Source organism: Bufo gargarizans, chromosome 6 (assembly GCF_014858855.1).
Source record: "Bufo gargarizans isolate SCDJY-AF-19 chromosome 6, ASM1485885v1, whole genome shotgun sequence".
NCBI classification, from domain to species: Eukaryota; Metazoa; Chordata; class Amphibia; order Anura; family Bufonidae; genus Bufo; species Bufo gargarizans.
The window spans coordinates 180,898,911-180,919,038 of record NC_058085.1 but is presented as its reverse complement, the minus strand read 5'-3'; the positions used below and the strand labels follow the sequence as shown (position 1 = coordinate 180,919,038).

The 20,128-nt window shown below is 44.3% G+C and overlaps 1 protein-coding gene across 1 annotated transcript in view; it reads left to right on the top strand.

The window, feature by feature from the left end:
* LOC122942282 (synaptotagmin-15-like) overlaps positions 1–20,128 on the top strand; it is a 166,462-nt gene that overhangs the window by 14,406 nt on the left and 131,928 nt on the right. Inside the window, exon 5 of the mRNA XM_044299803.1 lies at positions 12,390–12,560. Coding sequence (XP_044155738.1) covers positions 12,390–12,560 — 171 coding nt within the window. The remainder of the gene's footprint in view (positions 1–12,389; positions 12,561–20,128) is intronic.

Sequence of the window (20,128 nt, the reverse complement as noted above, 5' to 3'; positions counted from 1 at the left end):
GCAGTGTGGGGGAAACTACTGTGTGGGGGCAGTGTGGGGGAAACTACTGTGTGGGGGCAGTGTGGGGGAAACTACTGTGTGGGGGCAGTGTGGGGGAAACTACTGTGTGGGGACAGTGTGGGGGACACTACTGTGTGGGGGACACTAATATGTGGGGGAAATTACTGTGTGGGTGCAGTGTGGGGGAAATTACTGTGTGGGGGCAGTGTGGGGGGGGGAAACTACTGTGTTGGGGCAGTGTGGGGATAAACTACTGTATGGGGACAGTGTGGGGGACACTACTGTGTGGGGGCAGCGTGGGGGAAACTACTGTGTGGGGGCAGTGTGGGGGAAACAACTGTGTGGGGACAGTGTTGGGGACACTACTGTGTGGGGGCAGTGTGGGGGAAATTACTGTGTGGGGGCAGTGTGGGGAAAACTACTGTATGGGGCAGTGTGGGGGACACTGCTGTGTGGGGGCAGTGTGGTGGAAATTACTGTATGGGGAAATCACTGTATGGGGGCAGTGTGGTGGAAATTACTGTATGGGGGCAGTGTGGGGAAAATTACTGTGGGGGCAGTGTGGGGGAAACTACTCTATGGGGCAGTGTGGGGGAAATTACTATATGGGGGCAGTGTGGGGAAACTACAGTGTGGGGGAAATTACTGTGTGGGGGCAGTGTGGGGGAAATTACTATATGGGGCAGTGTTGGGGAATTAATGTGTGTGGGGGAAATTACTATGGGGGATTACTATGTGGGAGCAATGTGGGGGAAATTACTATATGGGGCAGTGTGGGGGGCGTTGATATTGGGGAGACACTGTAGGGGCAATTCTATTATTTTTGGGGACACTATACAGGGGTTATTACCTGGAGCACAATATAGGGTGCTATTATTACTGGGGGAACTCTAGGGGACATTATAGCTGCTGTGGACACTATAGGGACATTTGAGGTAATTTATCAAACTGGTGTAAAGTAGAACTGGCTTAGTTGCCCATAGCAGCCAATCAGATTCCACCTTTCATATTTGACAGCTCTTTTGGAAATCCAGTTCTACTTTACACCAGTTTGATAAATGACCCCAATTATGTCTACTGGGGGGTCACTATTTTTTCAGCAGTATAGTACCTGGGGCATTGGGGGGCACAACGGGTACAGTATTAGGAGTGGCAGCAGGATGACACTGTGGGGACACCAGGATGGGAGGGTTGATGGAAAACTGAGAAATCTAACGTGTCTGTGTTACAAACTCTGTAGAGACGAGATGCGGCTGAAAGAATTTGTCATGGCGGTCTAACGGAGGAGAAGAGGCAAGAGAAGGTCTACATGACAGGAGATGTCCCTGGATGTAAGAGGTATGTAGTCAAGTATTGGGGGGGGGCAGAGAAAGGACCCGCCTCGGGTGCCAAACACCCTAGGCACGCCACTGGGCCAAGGAAGTATTGAAATCTGGTGGAGACATTCCTGGGAATCCCTTGCTCTGTGTGGGTGAGCATTATCCTGCTGAAAAATGCCAGTTGGGAGCCTTGTTGTGAGGGGCAAAATATGTAGCTGCAGGATGTCCTGCACATATCACTGAGGTGTTACTGTCTCTCCTATCACTACTAGGGTTGACCAACTGTTGTGTGCGATGGCTCCTCAGATCATTATACCAGAAGTTGGGGCAATGTGTCACTCCACAGTAAAGGCAGACTTGCAGTGCTCACCATAAGGCCTCCATACTCAAACCCATCTGTTGTCAGACCCCAAACAGAACATGGATTAATCACTAAAAATGATACTTTCAGAGGTGTAGCTAAAGGCTCAGGGGCTCTGTTGCAGGTTGTTAGGCCAGACACACACAATTATCAGAGTGCACTTAGTGTTAAGTGTCCCCATAATAATAATGCCCCCATTGTGCCCATACTAGTAATCATGTTCCTCATAGTTCCCCAGTAGTAATAATTCTCCTTATAATGTGCACCAGTACGCAAAAATATCCCTTACATACCTCTCAACTTTTGAAAATGGCAAAGAAGGACAATTTGTGTGGCTAGTATCACAGCAGTTTTTTCGTACTAGGCCAGGCCTCTAACAATGCCCAAGGCATAATTACTGACTCCTTCACAACTGCAGCAGCTAGGTATCGGTTAGGTGAGTATAAGTTCCTTTAGTTTTTTACAGCATGGGCAATTAATTTTTTGCACTTCAATATCCAATTTATATTAGCTCATGAATCATCAGATTATAGATATTTTAAAGTATAACTGTCGTAAAAAAATTTGGGGGAGTATTGGATTGTGGTAATTAATATCACCTTGGTGGCCCTATTTCAACTTTTCACTGTGTGTTCAATTACCCCTTAATTCCACATTTTTGTTCCCTCTACTGCCTGCTTTTACCTCTGCTTAAAATAGGGTTGCTATGCAGGGTCCGTCTATGTGTTGAAGGAGGGACTCAAAAGCAGGCTGCGTGCAAGGTCACATTGCTGACAGCCAGGGACTGTAAGTAAATGATTAAAGCCAGGTCCTCCCCGGCAGCTGATAACAGTGTCTGGGCTGTGTGCACTTCTCCCTGTCCCTGTGCTTGGCAGACGCTCCCTCACTCAGCAGACTGGGACAATGCAGAGCCGAAGCAGCGCAGACCAGGGAAGGGAGATCTGCCATCTGCTCAGTGTATAAATGAAAGCAACATGTGGTAAGAGGACCCCTTTGTACTGCAGGAGATTAACCCTTTAGGGGGAGGGCTCTGGTTACTGACACTTTTGGGGGGCTATTGTTACTGGCTAGTGAGGGCAGGCGGGATTAGCCTCAGGGTGAGGGCAGTGGCGGCCATCTTAGCAGTTTTATGCAGACTGGTTGCTAAGGGCTGAATCTTATTAAATATGGGGTAAGTCAGTCTAATAGTAACTGATTCTGTATTATCATGTTATTAGTAACTACATATATGAAAATTGAAATTAGGGTCTAAGTGTGACAGTTATCCTTTAAGGTCCAAATTGCACCAAATAATGAAGCTCTGGTCTAATTTACAGGTAGAAACCACACACACACTTTGTTAAGGATCAATTTAGTAAATTCATGTATGCATTCATTTCTCAGGTCAAAAAGAGGGACATTTAAGGATCAAAGAGGGACAAAGGGACTTGGGAAAATAAGAGGGACTGTCCCTCCAAAAGAGGGACACTTGGGAGGCATGTCCTTATAAAGTGTGACAGTGCAAATACCCCTTTACAATGTGTGCTAGTACAAAAATTACTCCCTTAAAATGTGTGCCAGCACACAAAATACCCCCCTCTAATGTGTGCCAGTGCTCCTAGTAGATGCCATCATAGTGCTATCCCCCCACAATGTCCCCATAGTGCTCCCCCCAATGTCCCCATAGTGCCCCCGTTGATGGCCCCATAGTTTACCCCCTCCTATGGTAGATGGCCCCCCATGGTTCCTATAGTGCCGTAGTAGATGTCCCCACATCATGGTGTAAAATGAAAAGCAATAAACGCAGATACTTACCTACGCTTTCAGCGATGCGATCCAGGCCTCTTTCGGCCTGTTTCCTGAGCCATATGCTGCCCAGCTCAGGTGGCGCGATGATGATTATGTCATTGTGCCACCTATGCCAGCCTCTAACTGGGCCTGGAGCCTACCAAAGGTAATGGTGGGGCAGGGAGATATAGCTCCCATGCCCCTGCCACAGTACCTAATTGTATTGCTGTCCGGAGGAGGGCAATACATAATCAGTGGTGCTCCACCTGGCCTCGGGTCCCAGTCACAAATGTGATCACAGTTGTGACCTATAGCTACTGTTAACTACCTCAGGACCGCCGTACGCAGGATTGCGTCCTGCCGGCGGTCCTGCTCTTCTGGGTGGACGCATATACGCGTCCTCCCGCGAGAGCCGAGATTTCCTGTGAACGCGCGCGCACAGGCGCGCGCGCTCACAGGAACGGAAGGTAAGCGAGTGGATCTCCAGCCTGCCAGCGGAGATCGCTCGCTGGCAGGCTGGAGATCCGAATTTTTTAACCCCTAACAGGTATATTAGACGCTGTTTTCATAACAGCGTCTAATATACCTCCTACCTGGTCCTCTGGTGGTCCCTTTTGTTAGGATCGACCACCAGAGGACTCAGGTAGGTCAGTACAGTAGCACCAAACACCACACTACACTACACCCCCCCCCGTCACTTATTAACCCCTTATAAACCCCTGATCACCCATGATCACCCCATATAAACTCCCTGATCACCCCCCTGTCATTGATCACCACCCTGTCATTGATCACCCCCCTGTCAGGCTCCGTTCAGACGTCCGTATGATTTTTACGGATCCACGGATACATGGATCGGATCCGCAAAAAGCATACGGACGTCTGAATGGAGCCTTACGGGGGGTGATCAATGACAGGCGGGTGATCACCCATATACACTCCCTGATCACCCCCTGTCATTGATCACCCCCCTGTCATTGATCACTCCCCTGTAAGGCTCCATTCAGACGTCCGCATGATTTTTACGGATCCATGGATACATGGATCGGATCCGCAAAACACATGCGGACGTCTGAATGGAGCCTTACAGGGGGTGATCAATGACAGGCGGGTGATCACCCATATACACTCCCTGATCACCCCCCTGTCATTGATAACCCCCCTGTAAGGCTCCATTCAGACGTCCGCATGCGTTTTGTGGATCCGATCCATGTATCCATGTATCTGTAAAAAATCATGCGGATGTCTGAATGGAGCCTTACAGGGGGGGTGATCAGTGACAGGGGGGTGATCACCCTGATTACCCTGATCACCCCCTGTCATTGATAACCCCCCTGTAAGGCTCCATTCAGACGTCCGCATGCGTTTTGTGGATCCGATCCATGTATCCATGGATCCGTAAAAAATCATGCGGATGTCTGAATGGAGCCTTACAGGGGGGGTGATCAGTGACAGGGGGGTGATCACCCTGATTACCCTGATCACCCCCTGTCATTGATAACCCCCCTGTAAGGCTCCATTCAGACGTCCGCATGCGTTCTGTGGATCCGATCCATGTATCCATGGATCCGTAAAAAATCATGCGGATGTCTGAATGGAGCCTTACAGGGGGAGTGATCAGTGACAGGGGGGTGATCACCCTGATCACCCCCTGTCATTGATAACCCCCCTGTAAGGCTCCATTCAGACGTCCGCATGCGTTCTGTGGATCCGATCCATGTATCCATGGATCCGTAAAAAATCATTCGGATGTCTGAATGGAGCCTTACAGGGGGGGTGATCAGTGACAGGGGGGTGATCACCCTGATTACCCTGATCACCCCCTGTCATTGATAACCCCCCTGTAAGGCTCCATTCAGACGTCCGCATGCGTTTTGTGGATCCGATCCATGTATCCATGGATCCGTAAAAAATCATGCGGATGTCTGAATGGAGCCTTACAGGGGGGGTGATCAGTGACAGGGGGGTGATCAGGGAGTCTATATGGGTGATCACCCCCCTGTCATTGATCACCCCCCCCCCCCCCTGGTAAGGCTCCATTCAGACATTTTTTTTGGCACAAGTTAGCGGAAATTATTATTTTTTTTTTCTTACTAAGTCTCATATTCTACTAACTTGTGTCAAAAAATAAAATCTCACATGAACTCACCATACCCCTCACGGAATCCAAATGCGTAAACATTTTTAGACATTTATATTCCAGACTTCTTCTCACGCTTTAGGGCCCCTAAAAAGCCAGGGCAGTATAAATACCCCACATGTGACCCCATTTCGGAAAGAAGACACCCCAAGGTATTACGTGAGGGGCATATTGAGTCCATGAAAGATTGAAATTGTTGTCCTAAGTTAGCGGAAAGTGAGACTTTGTGAGAAAAAAACAAAAAAAAAATCAATTTCCGCTAACTTATGCAAAAAAAAAAAAATTCTAGGAACTCGCCATGCCCCTCATTGAATACCTTGGGGTGTCTTCTTTCCAAAGTGGGGTCACATGTGGGGTATTTATACTGCCCTGGCTTTTTAGGGGCCCGAAAGTGTGAGAAGAAGTCTGGGATCCAAATGTCTAAAAATGCCCTCCTAAAAGGAATTTGGGCCCCTTTGCGCATCTAGGCTGCAAAAAAGTGTCACACATGTGGTATCGCCGTACTCAGGAGAAGTTGGGGAATGTGTTTTGGGGTGTCATTTTACATATACCCATGCTGGGTGAGAAAAATATCTTGGTCAAATGCCAACTTTGTATAAAAAAATGGGAAAAGTTGTCTTTTGCCAAGATATTTCTCTCACCCAGCATGGGTATATGTAAAATGACCCCCCAAAACACATTACCCAACTTCTCCTGAGTACGGCGATACCACATGTGTGACACTTTTTTGCAGCCAAGGTGGGCAAAGGGGCACCTTTCGGATTTCGCAGGCCATTTTTTACACATTTTGATTGCAAGGTACTTCTTACACATTTGGGCCCCTAAATTGCCAGGGCAGTATAACTACGCCACAAGTGACCCCATTTTGGAAAGAAGACACCCCAAGGTATTCTGTGAGGGGCATGGCGAGTTCCTAGAATTTTTTATTTTTTGTCACAAGTTAGCGGAAAATGATGATTTTTCTTTTTTTTTCTTTTTTCCTTACAAAGTCTCATATTCCACTAACTTGCGACAAAAAATAAAAAATTCTAGGAACTCGCCATGCCCCTCACGGAATACCTTGGGGTGTCTTCTTTCCAAAATGGGGTCACTTGTGGGGTAGTTATACTGCCCTGGCAATTTAGGGGCCCAAATGTGTGAGAAGAACTTTCAAAATGTGTAAAAAATGGCCGGTGAAATCCGAAAGGTGCACTTTGGAATATGTGCCCCTTTGCCCACCTTGGCAGCAAAAAAGTGTGACACATCTGGTATCGCCGTACTCAGGAGAAGTTGGGGAATGTGTTTTGGGGTGTCATTTTACATATACCCATGCTGGATGAGAGAAATATCTTGGCAAAAGACAACTTTTCCCATTTTTTTATACAAAGTTGGCATTTGACCAAGATATTTTTCTCACCCAGCATGGGTATATGTAAAATGACACCCCAAAACACATTCCCCAACTTCTCCTGAGTACGGCGATACCAGATGTGTGACACTTTTTTGCTGCCAAGGTGGGCAAAGGGGCACATATTCCAAAGTGCACCTTTTGGATTTCACCGGTCATTTTTTACACATTTTGATAGCAAAGTTCTTCTCACACATTTGGGCCCCTAAATTGCCAGGGCAGTATAACTACCCCACAAGTGACCCCATTTTGGAAAGAAGACACCCCAAGGTATTCCGTGAGGGGCATGGCGAGTTCCTAGAATTTTTTTTTTTTTGTCGCAAGTTAGTGGAATATGAGACTTTGTAAGAAAAAAATAAATAAATAAAATCATCATCATTTTCCGCTAACTTGTGACAAAAAATAAAAAGTTCTATGAACTCACTATGCCCATCAGCGAATACCTTAGGGTGTCTACTTTCCGAAATGGGGTCATTTGTGGGGGTTTTCTACTGTTTGGGCATTGTAGAACCTCAGGAATCATGACAGGTCCTCAGAAAGTCAGAGCTGTTTCAAAAAGCGGAAATTCACATTTTTGTACTATAGTTTGTAAATGCTATAACTTTTACCCAAACCATTTTTTTTTTGCCCAAACTTTTTTTTTATCAAAGATATGTAGAACAATAAATTTGGCGAAAAATTTATATATGGATGTCTTTTTTTTTTTGCAAAATTTTACAGCTGAAAGTGAAAAATGTCATTTTTTTGCAAAATAATCGTTACATTTTGATTAATAACAAAAAAAGTAAAAATGTCAGCAGCAATAAAATACCACCAAATGAAAGCTCCATTAGTGAGAAGAAAAGGAGGTAAAATTCATTTGGGTGGTAAGTTGCATGACCGAGCGATAAACGGTGAAAGGAGTGTAGTGCCGAAGTGTAAAAAGTGCTCTGGTCATGAAGGGGGTTTCACCTAGCGGGGCTGAAGTGGTTAAAGACATACTTGGAAAACATTACATACATTGCTACAAAACATACACAGTAATGCAGTGCCCCATACCTCTTTCAACCAGTGACATCTTCTCTGATGTAGACATTTTCTTTCCTCATCTTCTCCATTCGGACCAGACCACCATGATGATTTCTTTCAGCCATCTCTAAGTTTCTAAGGTTCTAAGTACTTTTCTATCATCCTCCCCCACCTTCTCAACAACCCATCCTGCCACCCCCCACAATACTGTGCAAAACTGTCCCTCTGAAAATACTAAGACCATGCAGATAAAGCCCCCTTCAATAATTATGGGCACACAGTGCCCTAAAAAATAACTGTGTCCAGCAAATAATGTCCCTGACAAACATAGGGGATCAGTTATCAAACTGGTGTAATTTTCCAAAGGAGCTGTCCAAAATGAATGGTGGAATCTGATTGGTTGCTATGGGCAACTGCGCCAGTTCTACTTTACACCAGCTTGATAAATGACCCCCATAATGTTCCAGTTATAGTGGTCCCAAAACTCCAACCAATATAAATAATTATCTGCCAGAGTGTGCTTAGTGTTAACAGTGCCACCAATAGTAATAATGTTCCCCATTGTGCCCAAGTAGTAATATTGCCCTCTTAGTGCCCATACTCGTAATCATGTTCCCCATAGTCCCTCAGGAGTTATAATTCTCCTTATAATGTGTGCTAGTAGAAAAATCCCCCCTAATGTGTACCAATACAAAATATCCCCTTATAATGTGTGTCAGTACAAAAAATGGCTCCTTAAAGCGTGTGCCAGTAGAAAAAAATGCCCCCTTCTGTGTGCCAGAACAAAACAATAAACTCAAATACATACCTCCGTACGGGCTGTTTTCTGAGCTGTAGGCTGCCTGATTCAGGCAGCACGATGATGATTATGTCATCATGCCGTCTGTGCCGAGCTCTGTGCACTAGGCCTGAAGTGTATGAGAAGGAAGGGTGAAGCAGGGATCCTTGCCCTGCCACAGCACATAACTGAATCGCTGTTCTGAGGAGAGGATACAAAATTCCTCTGTTCTGAGGATACAAAATTGGTGGTACACCACTGGCAAGGGAGGGCCCTATCGACCCTCCTGGCTTAGGGGCCTGGTCTTGATTGAGACTACTGAGAGCCCTATAGCTACGCTCCTGGATACGGTAGTCCATAGTAGTCCAGGTTTCTTGTTCTTGACACCACTGCAAACAAGGGTGATGCTGGCTGGTTATGAATGCCAGAAAACGCAAAGAGCACTGTGACAACAAATTTCCTTCTGCTAAATGCCTGGAAATGGTCCGGGCAGAGGCAAGGGTGTGTAGTGAAGGTGTCACTGTCACCTCTAGCTGCATGATGAACAACAAAAACTGTTGGAGCTGTCTGTTCTTGTTGATGAATCAAACAATCATCTCTACTGGTGGTCTGTTTTGCCTGTCCAGAGTCTCTTTCACAGCGTGTACGTGTCTTTGTGCAACTACGGCTCCCAAAATCTCCTAACACTAAGTTCAGAACAGCCTAGATCGTGTGCAACTCCTTAAAGCAACCATTCAGCTTCTCTCAGTCTAATAAGCACCCCCTCTTAAACTCTGTCCACGGGGCAAAGTCCTGAACTGGCTTAGTTGCCCAAGGCTACCAATCAGTTTCCACCTTTCATTTTCTAAAGAAACCATGTAAAATGAAAGGTGGAATCTGAATGGTTGCTATGGGCAGCTAAGCCAGTTCTACTTTACCCCAGTTTGATAAATCTCCCCCATTGACTCAGCAAAAATACAACCAACCTATAACATTCTTATATTTTTTCTCATATATGGTTTTGCATGAATCCTACATTTTCCATCATGCCTGACTTTGCAGAGGGGGTGAGTCTCACCACACTGTACTGTGTAAGGGCAGCCATGACACACAACTGTTGTCCCCTCACACTGCAGGGTCTCCTGTTCTCCTATGTGATACAGCCTGGATTTTCTGCTCTCTCCTGTCATCTCCTTCTCCCTTGTCAGCTCTTACATACAGGAGGCAGGTAGACCAGTGTGAAGCTCCATCCCAGGGAACTACAATGGAGAATCATCATGTGAGTCAGGAGGTGTATATGACTGCAGCTAGTCACTGTATACACTTACCTACTATATATCTGAACTCCTGGTTCTTTAGATAGGGGAGACATCATATCTTCAATAGAGGAACATGGAGGGAGTGGAGGGGCCTGAGAGCTGCCAGGATGCATATGATTGGTGATATCATCCTGTAGTTCACACAGAGATGTTTCTGGGAGATTGATAGAAACATAGAATGTGTCGGCAGATAAGAACCATTTGGCCCATCTAGTCTGCCCAATATACTAAGTACTATGGATAGCCCCTGGCCCTATCTTATATGAAGGATGGCCTTATGCCTATCCCATGCATGCTTAAACTCCTTCACTGTATTTGTAGCTACCACTTCTGCAGGAAGGCTATTCCATGCATCGCCCTTCTAATTTAAAACTATGTCCTCTTGTAGCAGTTTTTCCTCTTTTAAATATTCTCTCCTCTTTTACCTTGTTGATTTAAAAGTTTCTATCATATCCCCTCTGTCTCGTCTTTCTTCCAAGCTATACATGTTAAGGTCCTTTAATCTTTCCTGGTAAGTTTTATCCTGCAATCCATGTACCAGTTTAGTAGCTCTTCTCTGAACTCTCTCCAAAGTATCAATATCCTTCTGGAGATATGGTCTCCAGTACTGAGCGCAATACTCCAAATGAGGTCTCACTAGTGCTCTGTAGAGCGGCATGAGCACCTCCCTCTTTCTACTGGTAATGCCTTTCCCTATACACCCAAGCATTCTGCTAGCATTTCCTGCTGCTCTATGACATTGTCGGCCTACCTTTTAGTCTTCTGAAATAATGACCCCTAAATCCCTTTCCTCAGATACTGATCACGGCTGTCTATACATTAAAGCAAGCTCTGGGTCGGTGGTCAGACTTGAGGTCACATGACCAGATTCCCATAATAAGAAGGTTAAAAATGTATGAATGCAACTAAAGGTTTTAGGGTATAACAAATTAGTAATATATGTAAAATACAAAAAAAACTGGAGTTCTTCTTTACCAGGTTTAACAAAACAGTTCTCTGTCTCTGGAATGTACTAAGACTCTTCCTTGATAAAAATCTTAGCCTGACACACGTAATATAATGGCCTATATTGTTCAGGCTACAGGCTGAAGGAAAACTAGGAATCTCCTGTAGTGGACTTTTTATGGAACACCATATCCAACTGATGTATAAGTTGGTCATCAAAACTCGCTTTACAATATATTTATTGATTTAGACACATTTTTGTGACTTTTATGAAAAGGGGTTGTGGCTTAACAAAAATGAGGTGTCTCTTCACAGTAAAGGCGTATAGTTTAAGTGTGGCTCGGTGGGTCAAAAATGTGCCAAAATTTTAAGCCAACAGATTGGTGGTGTACATTTAGACTAGATATCTATAGGTGCACCACATTTATCAGCCAGCATCACTGAGATAAATCTATCTAAGTTTACACTGTCTTAGGCTCCATTCACACGTCCTGTTTTTTTTCATCCTGAAAAACGGTCCGTTTTTTGCGGATCCGTTGTTCCTGAAAATGTTTCCGTATGTCATCCGTATGTCATCCGTTTTTTGCGGATCCGCAAAAAACGGGAACATGTATACATTTCAATAATCAAATAAAGTTGTTTGGATTTCTTTGAAAAAAAATTGAAAAAAAAAATAAAAAATAAAAATTGTTATGTGTTTCCAGGAACGGAATCCGCAAAAAACGGATGACATACGGAATGACATCCGAATGTCATCCGTTTTTTGCGGATCCATTGACTTTGTATTGTACCAGGATCCGATTTTTCAGGACAAGAATAGGACATGTTTTATATTTAAACGGACATGCGGAACGGAACAACGGAAACGGACAGCACACATTGTGCTGTCCGATTTTTTCCAGGACCCATTGAAAATGAATGGGTCCAGATCTGGTCCTGATCTGTTCCTGAAAAAACGGAACAGATCAGGAAAGAAAAAACGGACGTGTGAATGGACCCTTACTTTCAGGCAATACAGTATAAGTAAATGGAGGCCAGTGTTATTTTAAACTGGGGTTCCTACTATAGAAAGTGATAGCATATTGCTAGGTTATGCTCTCATCTACCCATTCACAGGAGCTTTGACTACTGAGACCTGCCCAATCACAGAGATGCTCCTGGCCATCCAATATGTAGGAAAATACAATGCAGCACGTGCACTTGAACATAGTAGTGTTATAGTACCATGCACAGCACCACCATGCAGGACAGTAGCTAAATGGACATTCTGCCCCTCGGCTTTTGGGATGGTCATTTAAGAACTATTTAGATCAATACTGAGTTTGGATCTGCAATACCTTCCTTTACAATTGAGTACAGCACCTTATTTTATGTGATTTACTGCAGGTTTCTGGAAAAACACTACATCAGAGGACTCTAAGGTTTTCTGTCTTCCATGTGGATAAAATAAAGAAGCACCATCTACTGGGACAAGTTCTCTTCCCTTTGAAAAATGAAAATTTGACTGATGATGGGAAGCTTGTTATTTGGCGAGATTTGGAACAAGAAAATTTAGAGGTAATCCATTATGTAAAATAAAGGATAAGTTTAGACTATGAGAAGTAGATGTTCTTAAAGTAGTATTTTCATTAAGGCCAGATTCACATCACCATTTTTCCGTCTAAAGTAACGGAACTCTGATGGAAATGGCTAAAATGTATGAGCAGAACGAATGCTTAAAATACAGGATCAGAAGAAGGGAAGACTAAATGGTGATGTGAACCTGGCCTCACTTCTAAGGCCTCTTTCACAAGGGCGTTGCGGGAAAAGGTGCGGGTGCGTTGCGGGAACATGCATGACTTTTCAGCGTGAGTGCAAAACATTGTAATGCGTTTTTGCACGTGCGTGAGAAAAATCGGCATGTTTGGTACCCAAACCCGAACTTCTTCACAGAAGTTCGGGCTTGGGATCGGTGTTCTGTAGATTGTATTATTTTCCCTTATAACGTGGTTATAAGGGAAAATAATAGCATTCTGAATACAGAATGCATAGTACAATAGCGCTGGAGGAGTTAAAAAATAAAATAGAAAAATTTAACTCACCTTAATCCACTTGCTCACGCAGCCCGGCTTCTCTTTTTTGCTGTGTACAGGAAAAGGACCTGTGGTGGCGTCACTCCGGTCATCACATGGTCCATCACATGATCTTTTACCATGGTGATGGACCATGTGATGACCAGAGTGACGTCACCACAGGTCCTTTTTCCTGTACACAGCAAAGAGGAAGACAGAAGAGAAGCCGGGCTGCGCGAGCAAGTGGATTAAGGTGAGTTAAATTATTTGGTTTTTTAACCCCTCCAGCGCTATTGTACTATGCATTCTGTATTCAAAATGCTATTATTTTCCCTTAATACCATGTTATAAGAGAAAATAATAAAGATCAGGTCCCCATCCCGATCGTCACCTAGCAACCATGTGTAAAAATCGCACCGCATCCACACTTGCTTGCGGATGCTTGCGATTTTCACGCAGCCCCATTTACTTCTATGAGTCCTGCGTTGCGTGAAAAACGCACAAAATAGAGCATGCTGCGATTTTCACGTAACGCACAAGTGATGCGTGAAAATCACCGCTCATGTGAACAGCCCCATAGAAATGAGTGGGTCCTGATTCAGTGTGGGTGCAATGCGTTCAACTCACGCATTGCACCCGCGCGGAAAACTCGCCCGTGTGAAAGGGGCCTAAGGGAGGGATCCACAAATAATTAAGTTTGGGGAACTTTAACCTACTTCTAGTTTGGTTTTTAGATGAGGGTCACTGCTTTCTCATAGATATCCATATAGGGTAAGCTAAGAAAATTATGTCATATGTCAGCTATAATGAGTGTTTATAAGGTCAGAAAGCGGAGATAAGGAGCCTGTCTGCATCCCAAATGACGGAAAAGACAGAAAATACACTGGTACTACAGCTCTGCTATGTACACAAAAATGTTTGCAACTTTTTCATAAAGACCAATTGAAAAAAATGATTTTTTTTAGCTCAAAATAAGTACAATGCAATAATTAAAAAAATTCCCTCAAAGGTGTACATAACCTTTAAGATAAATAATGCACAATATTCACCTACTGTAGTTATGGTACTTCAAATAGAAAATGAAAAGCTACAGCACAATTAGAGAGTTCATGTACAAACACAATCATACATTACATAGCAATAAATAAGGCTACTTTCACACTGGCGTTTGGTTTTCCGTTTGTGAGATCCATTTCAGGGCTCTCGCAAACGGTCCAAAACAGATCAGTTTTGTCCTAATGCATTCTGGATGGATAAGGATCCAATCAGAATGCATCAGTTTGTCTCTGTTCCGCCTCCATTCTGCTCTGGCGGCGGACACCAAAAAGCTGCTTGTGCCATATTGTGTCAGTGAAAATGGATCCGTCCCTTTTGACTTACATTGTGTGTCAGGACGGATCCGTTTTCACTGACACAATATGGCACAATAGAAAACGGATCCATCCCTCATTGACTTTCAATGGTGTTCAAGACGGATCCGTTTTGCCAATGTTAAAAATAATACAAACGGATCCATTCTTAACGGATGCATGCGGTTGTATTATCGGTGCGGATACGTCTGTGCAGATCTATGACGGATCGGCACCAAACGCAAGTGTCACAGTAGCCTAATTTAACACATAAAACTAGAAGAATGAGGGCCCTGCTTACAAGAGCTTACAATCTATTAAGAGATGGGTGGAGGAAAAAAAAGTGCTTGTTTTGTACAATGGTCCGGCAATCTTAACAAAATAAGCAAGTACATATAAATATATGTCACCTGTAGTGATTTTCAGTGCATGGAGTGTGGCGGAGACTGTTGGATGGTAGATCAGATTCTAAGAAATAATGTTGAAGGGGAGGTGGATAGAGAAGAGTTAGATGTGATAGGTCACCATAAAAAATTGTGAGTGCCTAAAACTTTAGGAGTAACATAATTGCCTGGGGTAGCGGATTCTAGAAAACAGTGGCAGCTCAAAAGAAGTCTTGGAGATGGGAGTGATTATAGTGGATGTTAGCTATAAATCATTGGCAGAACAGAGAGCGTTAATAAGGAGAAATGGGGGACGGGGGTGCAGCACCATGGAGTGAGAAGTTATAATTGAATCCTATATTGTATAAGCAAACAGTGCAATGACTGGCATAGGGTGAGGGCATCGGATTAACGGTTAGCCAAACGTGCCTAGCTACTGTATTCAGGATAGTTTGTAGATGGGAGAGTTTAGGGAGGGGCAGACCAATATCAGGTTTAGGTAGGTTAGTAGATGGAGAACAAGTAGTGAATGTTACTGAAAGATTCAGAACATAGCAAGGAACAGTGATGAACCCAAACAACATGAGGAAGAGAAGAAGTAGATCTGACAAATGATACACTGATAGCTCAGCCAGAGGGATAGGGGATCGATAATATTTGGAGACTGGGATATAATTTCATGCTGGGTGTTTTTAATTTTCTCTTTGAAGTAAGTGGATAGATCTTCAACACAGAGGTCAGTGATGGGTGCATGGAGTGGGTAGAGAATGAAAAGTGTCAGACTTTTTTGGGATTATTGGATAGTTAAGGGATGAAAGGTGCAATAGGTCTGCTTTTATAAGTTAGAATTTCTTAGCATAAACTTATAATAGAGGAAATCTGTTGTTTAACCCCTTAGTGACCAGCCTGTTTTGGGCCTTACTGACCAAGCGTTTTTCTTCCTTTTTCCATCGTCTCGTTCCAAAAGAGCTATAACTTTTTTATTTATCCCTCTATATAGCTTTATGAGGGCTTGTTTTTTGCGGGATAAGTTGTAGTTATTATTGGCGCCATTTTGGGGTACACATAACTTTCTTTATAACTTAAATTAACTCGTTCTGGGAGGGAGATGGGAAAAACAGCAATACTGCCACTGCGTTTTTACGTTATAAATTTTACGGCGTTCATTTTTTGGTATAAATAACGTACGGTACTATCTTTATTCTCTGGGTTAGTACGATTACAGTGATACCAAATACATATAGTTTTTTTTTACAGTTTACTACTTTTTTGCAATAAAACCCCTTTTTTTTTTCAAAAGAAAAAAATGTTTTTGCATTGCCGCTTCCCAAGACCTATAACTTTTTTATTTTTATTTCTATGGAGTTGTGTGAGGGCTTGATTTTTGCAGGACAAGTTGTATTTTTCATTTCATCATTTTGGAGGAAATGGCACTTACATGGCAAATAATAAATAAGCAATTCTGTCTTTTTTTTTATTAATTTTTTACGGCTTCACTGTAGGGGATAATTTACATGATATTTATGTAGTCCGGGTCGTGGTTGTGTCTGTATAGTGCCCCCACACAGTATTGCTCCACCTTAAAGGGAACCTGTCACTGGTATTTTGGGTATAGAGCTGAGGACATGGGTTGCTAGATGGCCGCTAGGACATCCACAATACCCAGTCCCCATAGCTCTGTGTGATTTTATTGTGTAAAAAAAACGATTTGATACATATGCAAATTAACCTGAGATGAGTCCTGTCCCTGACTCTTCTCACATACAGGACTTATCTCAGGTTAATTTGCAAATGTATTAAATTATAATTTTTTTTTTACACAATAAAAGCACAGAGAGCTATGGGGACTCTGTATTGCGGATGTGCTAGCGGCCATCTAGCAACCCATGTCCTCAGCTCTATACACAAAATCCCGGTGACAGGTTCCCTTTAATGCCCCCACACAGTAATTATGCCATCTTAGTGCCTCCCATAGTAGTTATGCCCCCTTAGTAACCCCGCACCGTAGTTATGTCCTCTTAGTGCCTCCCATAGTAGTTATGCCCCCTTAGTAACCCCGCACCGTAGTTTTGCCTGTATAGTGCCCCAACACAGTAATTCACCTCCTTAGTGCTCCCACATAGTAATATCCCTCCTCAGTGCCCCCCACATTAATACTTCACCTTAGTGCCACCACAAAGTAATGCTCCCCTTTAGTGCCCTCACACAGTAATGCTCCACGTTAGTGCCACAATAATGCTTCTCCTTAGTTCCTCCTCACAGTAGTGCTCCCTGTTAGGGGCCCCCTTACATTGGTGTAGCCCCTGTGGTGTAAATAACATTTAAAACAGTAATTGTTATCTAGCCCTGTTCTCCGATGAATGAAGCACATTCTTCTTTTCCCAGCAGGTGCAATGCAGTGACATCATCTGGCCTGCTGGGCTGAGAGAGCTCATAAGCTGATGACAGGCTGGGGAATGATCCCTGGACCACGTGCTCTTCTTCTCAGCCCAGCAGGCGCAATGCAGTAACATCATGGTGCCTGCTGGGGAGAGCATGTGTGGGGAATGAGGCCTGGGTCATAATGGATGACAGACATTCATTATGGCCCAGGACCCATTGCCACAGCCACTGCTTGCGTTCAGCACTCATAGAGCAGTGCTGAAGAAAGTGAATTTGAGGTGTGTGCCAGGGTTACTTATGTCTGTGTTGGGAGGTTCTAGGTATAGGTGCTGCTACCTGATCTAGGGCAGGGATGCTCAACCTGCGGCCCTCCAGCTGTTGTAAAACTACAACTCCCACCATGCCCTGCTGTAGGACAATAGCTGTAGGCTGTCCGAGCATGCTAGGAGTTGTAGTTTTGCAACAGCTGGAGGGCCGCAGGTTGAGCATCCTTGATCTGGTGCTTCTGAGGGTATCATTGTATTTTGCAGCTAGATCCGGACTGGAGAGTAAAAGATTTGGGATAATAATGACTGTACAGTATCTGTACGTTTCTGATAGTCAATGGCATGTAGATTTCTGAATGTGTGGTAAGTAGGAGCGTGCTGTGAAGGATGAGCATTTGCTAAAGTGAAGGAAAGAAGGATGTGGTCAGATAGTAGGAGAGGAGAGTTAGTAAAGTCAGAAACTGAGCAGGGGAAGACTGGTGTACTAAGGTTTTTTTTGTCTAAGAATTAGAAAGTTGTGAAAGGCCAAGAGTGGAGGTAAAGCATATCTCTAATATACGGTATATAAAAATGAGTTTATTTCTGTCTGTCTGTCTGTTCTTTATGCATGACCAAACTACTGGACCGATCTTCACCAAATTTGGCACACAGGTACATCAGGTGTCCGCGACATTTTAGACCGGGTCTCAGCTCTCTAGGACGTACCGTTCCTGAGATATTCCCAAAAAATTACCGGCATAAGCCAATATAAACCTGCTTTTCTTCAAATCCCAACTGCCATATACACAGTGTTACTCGGGGTTTCCATAACAACCCAGCCATTAAGTTGCACGACAAATAGGGCACAACTACGCTGTTACTTGCATCCATCCTGGATGGATTTTTTTTGCGACTGTTGTGTCGCAGTCGCAGCGCGACACCATAGCCTATCATTATAAAAATTGTTGAGCGACATAGGTACGACAAAATGTCACACAACACATGTTGTCATGTAGCCCTAGCCTTAAAGGGGCAGGGAGCTGTGGAGGTCACTGTTAAGGGGACAGGGGGCACTATTTAAGGGGCACTTCCTGTGCAGGTCACTGTTACGGTGGCAGGGACCACTATTAAAGGGGCATCTGCTGTGGATGTTACTGTTAAAGGGGCGTTCACTGTGGATGTTACTGTTAAGGGGAAGGCCGCTGTGGAGGGCACTGTTAAAGGGGCGGGCATTGTAGAGGTTACTGTTAAGGGGCAGGGACCACTGTTAAAGGGGCAGCTGCTGTGGAGGTCACTGTTAAGTCAGCAGGGTACTGTGAGGTCACTGTTAAGTGAGAGGGGTACTTTGGAGGTCATTGTTAAGGGAACGGAGTACTGTGCAGTCACTGTTAAAGGGACAGGTGCTGTGGAGGTCTCTGTTAAGAGGGCAGGGAACAGTAGAGGTCGCAGATTAGGGGACAGGCCCCTATAAAGATCAGTGTTAAGGGTCAGGGTGCTGTATAGGTCACTGTTAAGGGGGCGGGCCCCTGAGCAGGTCAATGTCAAGGGATTGGGGTGCTGTGAAGCTCACTGTTAAATGGGCAGGCTGCTGTGAAGGTCAAAGTTAAGGGGATGGGCTGCTGTGGAGGTCCCATTTTAAGGAGGCAGGGCACGGGGGGGGGGGGGGGGGGTCAGTGTTAAGGGGTGAGGTGCTGTGGAGTTCACTGTTAAGGGGGCGGGGTACTGTAGAGATCAATGTTATAACGGTATCAACCGTTGGCGATGTCCTAGTGGTGCTGTAGTTACTACAGCGACTTCCAAGGCTGAGTTGTGACTCCCAGGAGCTGTGCAGCTCTTACAAGAGCTAGTAGTAATATAGCTGTTCCCTACAACATGAGACGAGGCTGCGAGTTGAGGGTAAGAAGATTCCCCTTTATTGGTGCCACACTTGGCCTTATATACAAGTCCCCATGCAAGGGGACCTCCTTTATGGACCTGATGGTGAACACACAGACCAATGGAAATGACCACACAATCCGAGACACTCCCACACAATGCCTCCCCTATGCCTGGAAGATAATTAGGTCAGATACTGTATGTAACCCAATCATCTCCAGACAGTAAAACCTCATTGTTTATAAAAACTCCCATACAGGACACACAATGCCTCCCCTCTGCCTGGGAGATAATTAGGTCAGAAACTGTATGTAACCCAATCATCTCAACAGACAAACAGAGGGCTTCTGTTAAATGGCTCCCTCTTAGTGGAACACGCTGGCAGACCTGGTTTGACCCTTTTTCAGGGCAACTTGCGGCTGTCCAGTCTCTGTTATTCAGGGTTGAGATTAGTCTGCCGGGATAACCCATCTGCAACTGCACAGACAGAGGGCTTCTGTTACAAATGTTATGGGGGATACTGTTGGTATCTTTTAACGACACACAGAAACATTAAATGAAATCTATGAAATATACCCGTGCGAAGCCAGGTCCTTATGCTAGTATATTATATATTAAATTGAACGAGCCTCTTGAGATGTAATAAGTATGAGTGATTAAACGATGAGCGAGGAATCTCTACTTTGTCAACATTTGTGAGCTTTCATGCTGCTAAAAAATTATCCTTCCTCGGTCACAGATCCATTCATATAATATAGAGTGGTCTACTCGCTTACAGATCATATAGAGGTATGGTTTTTTGCAGTGAACATATGAACATCACTCTATGTAATTGTCACG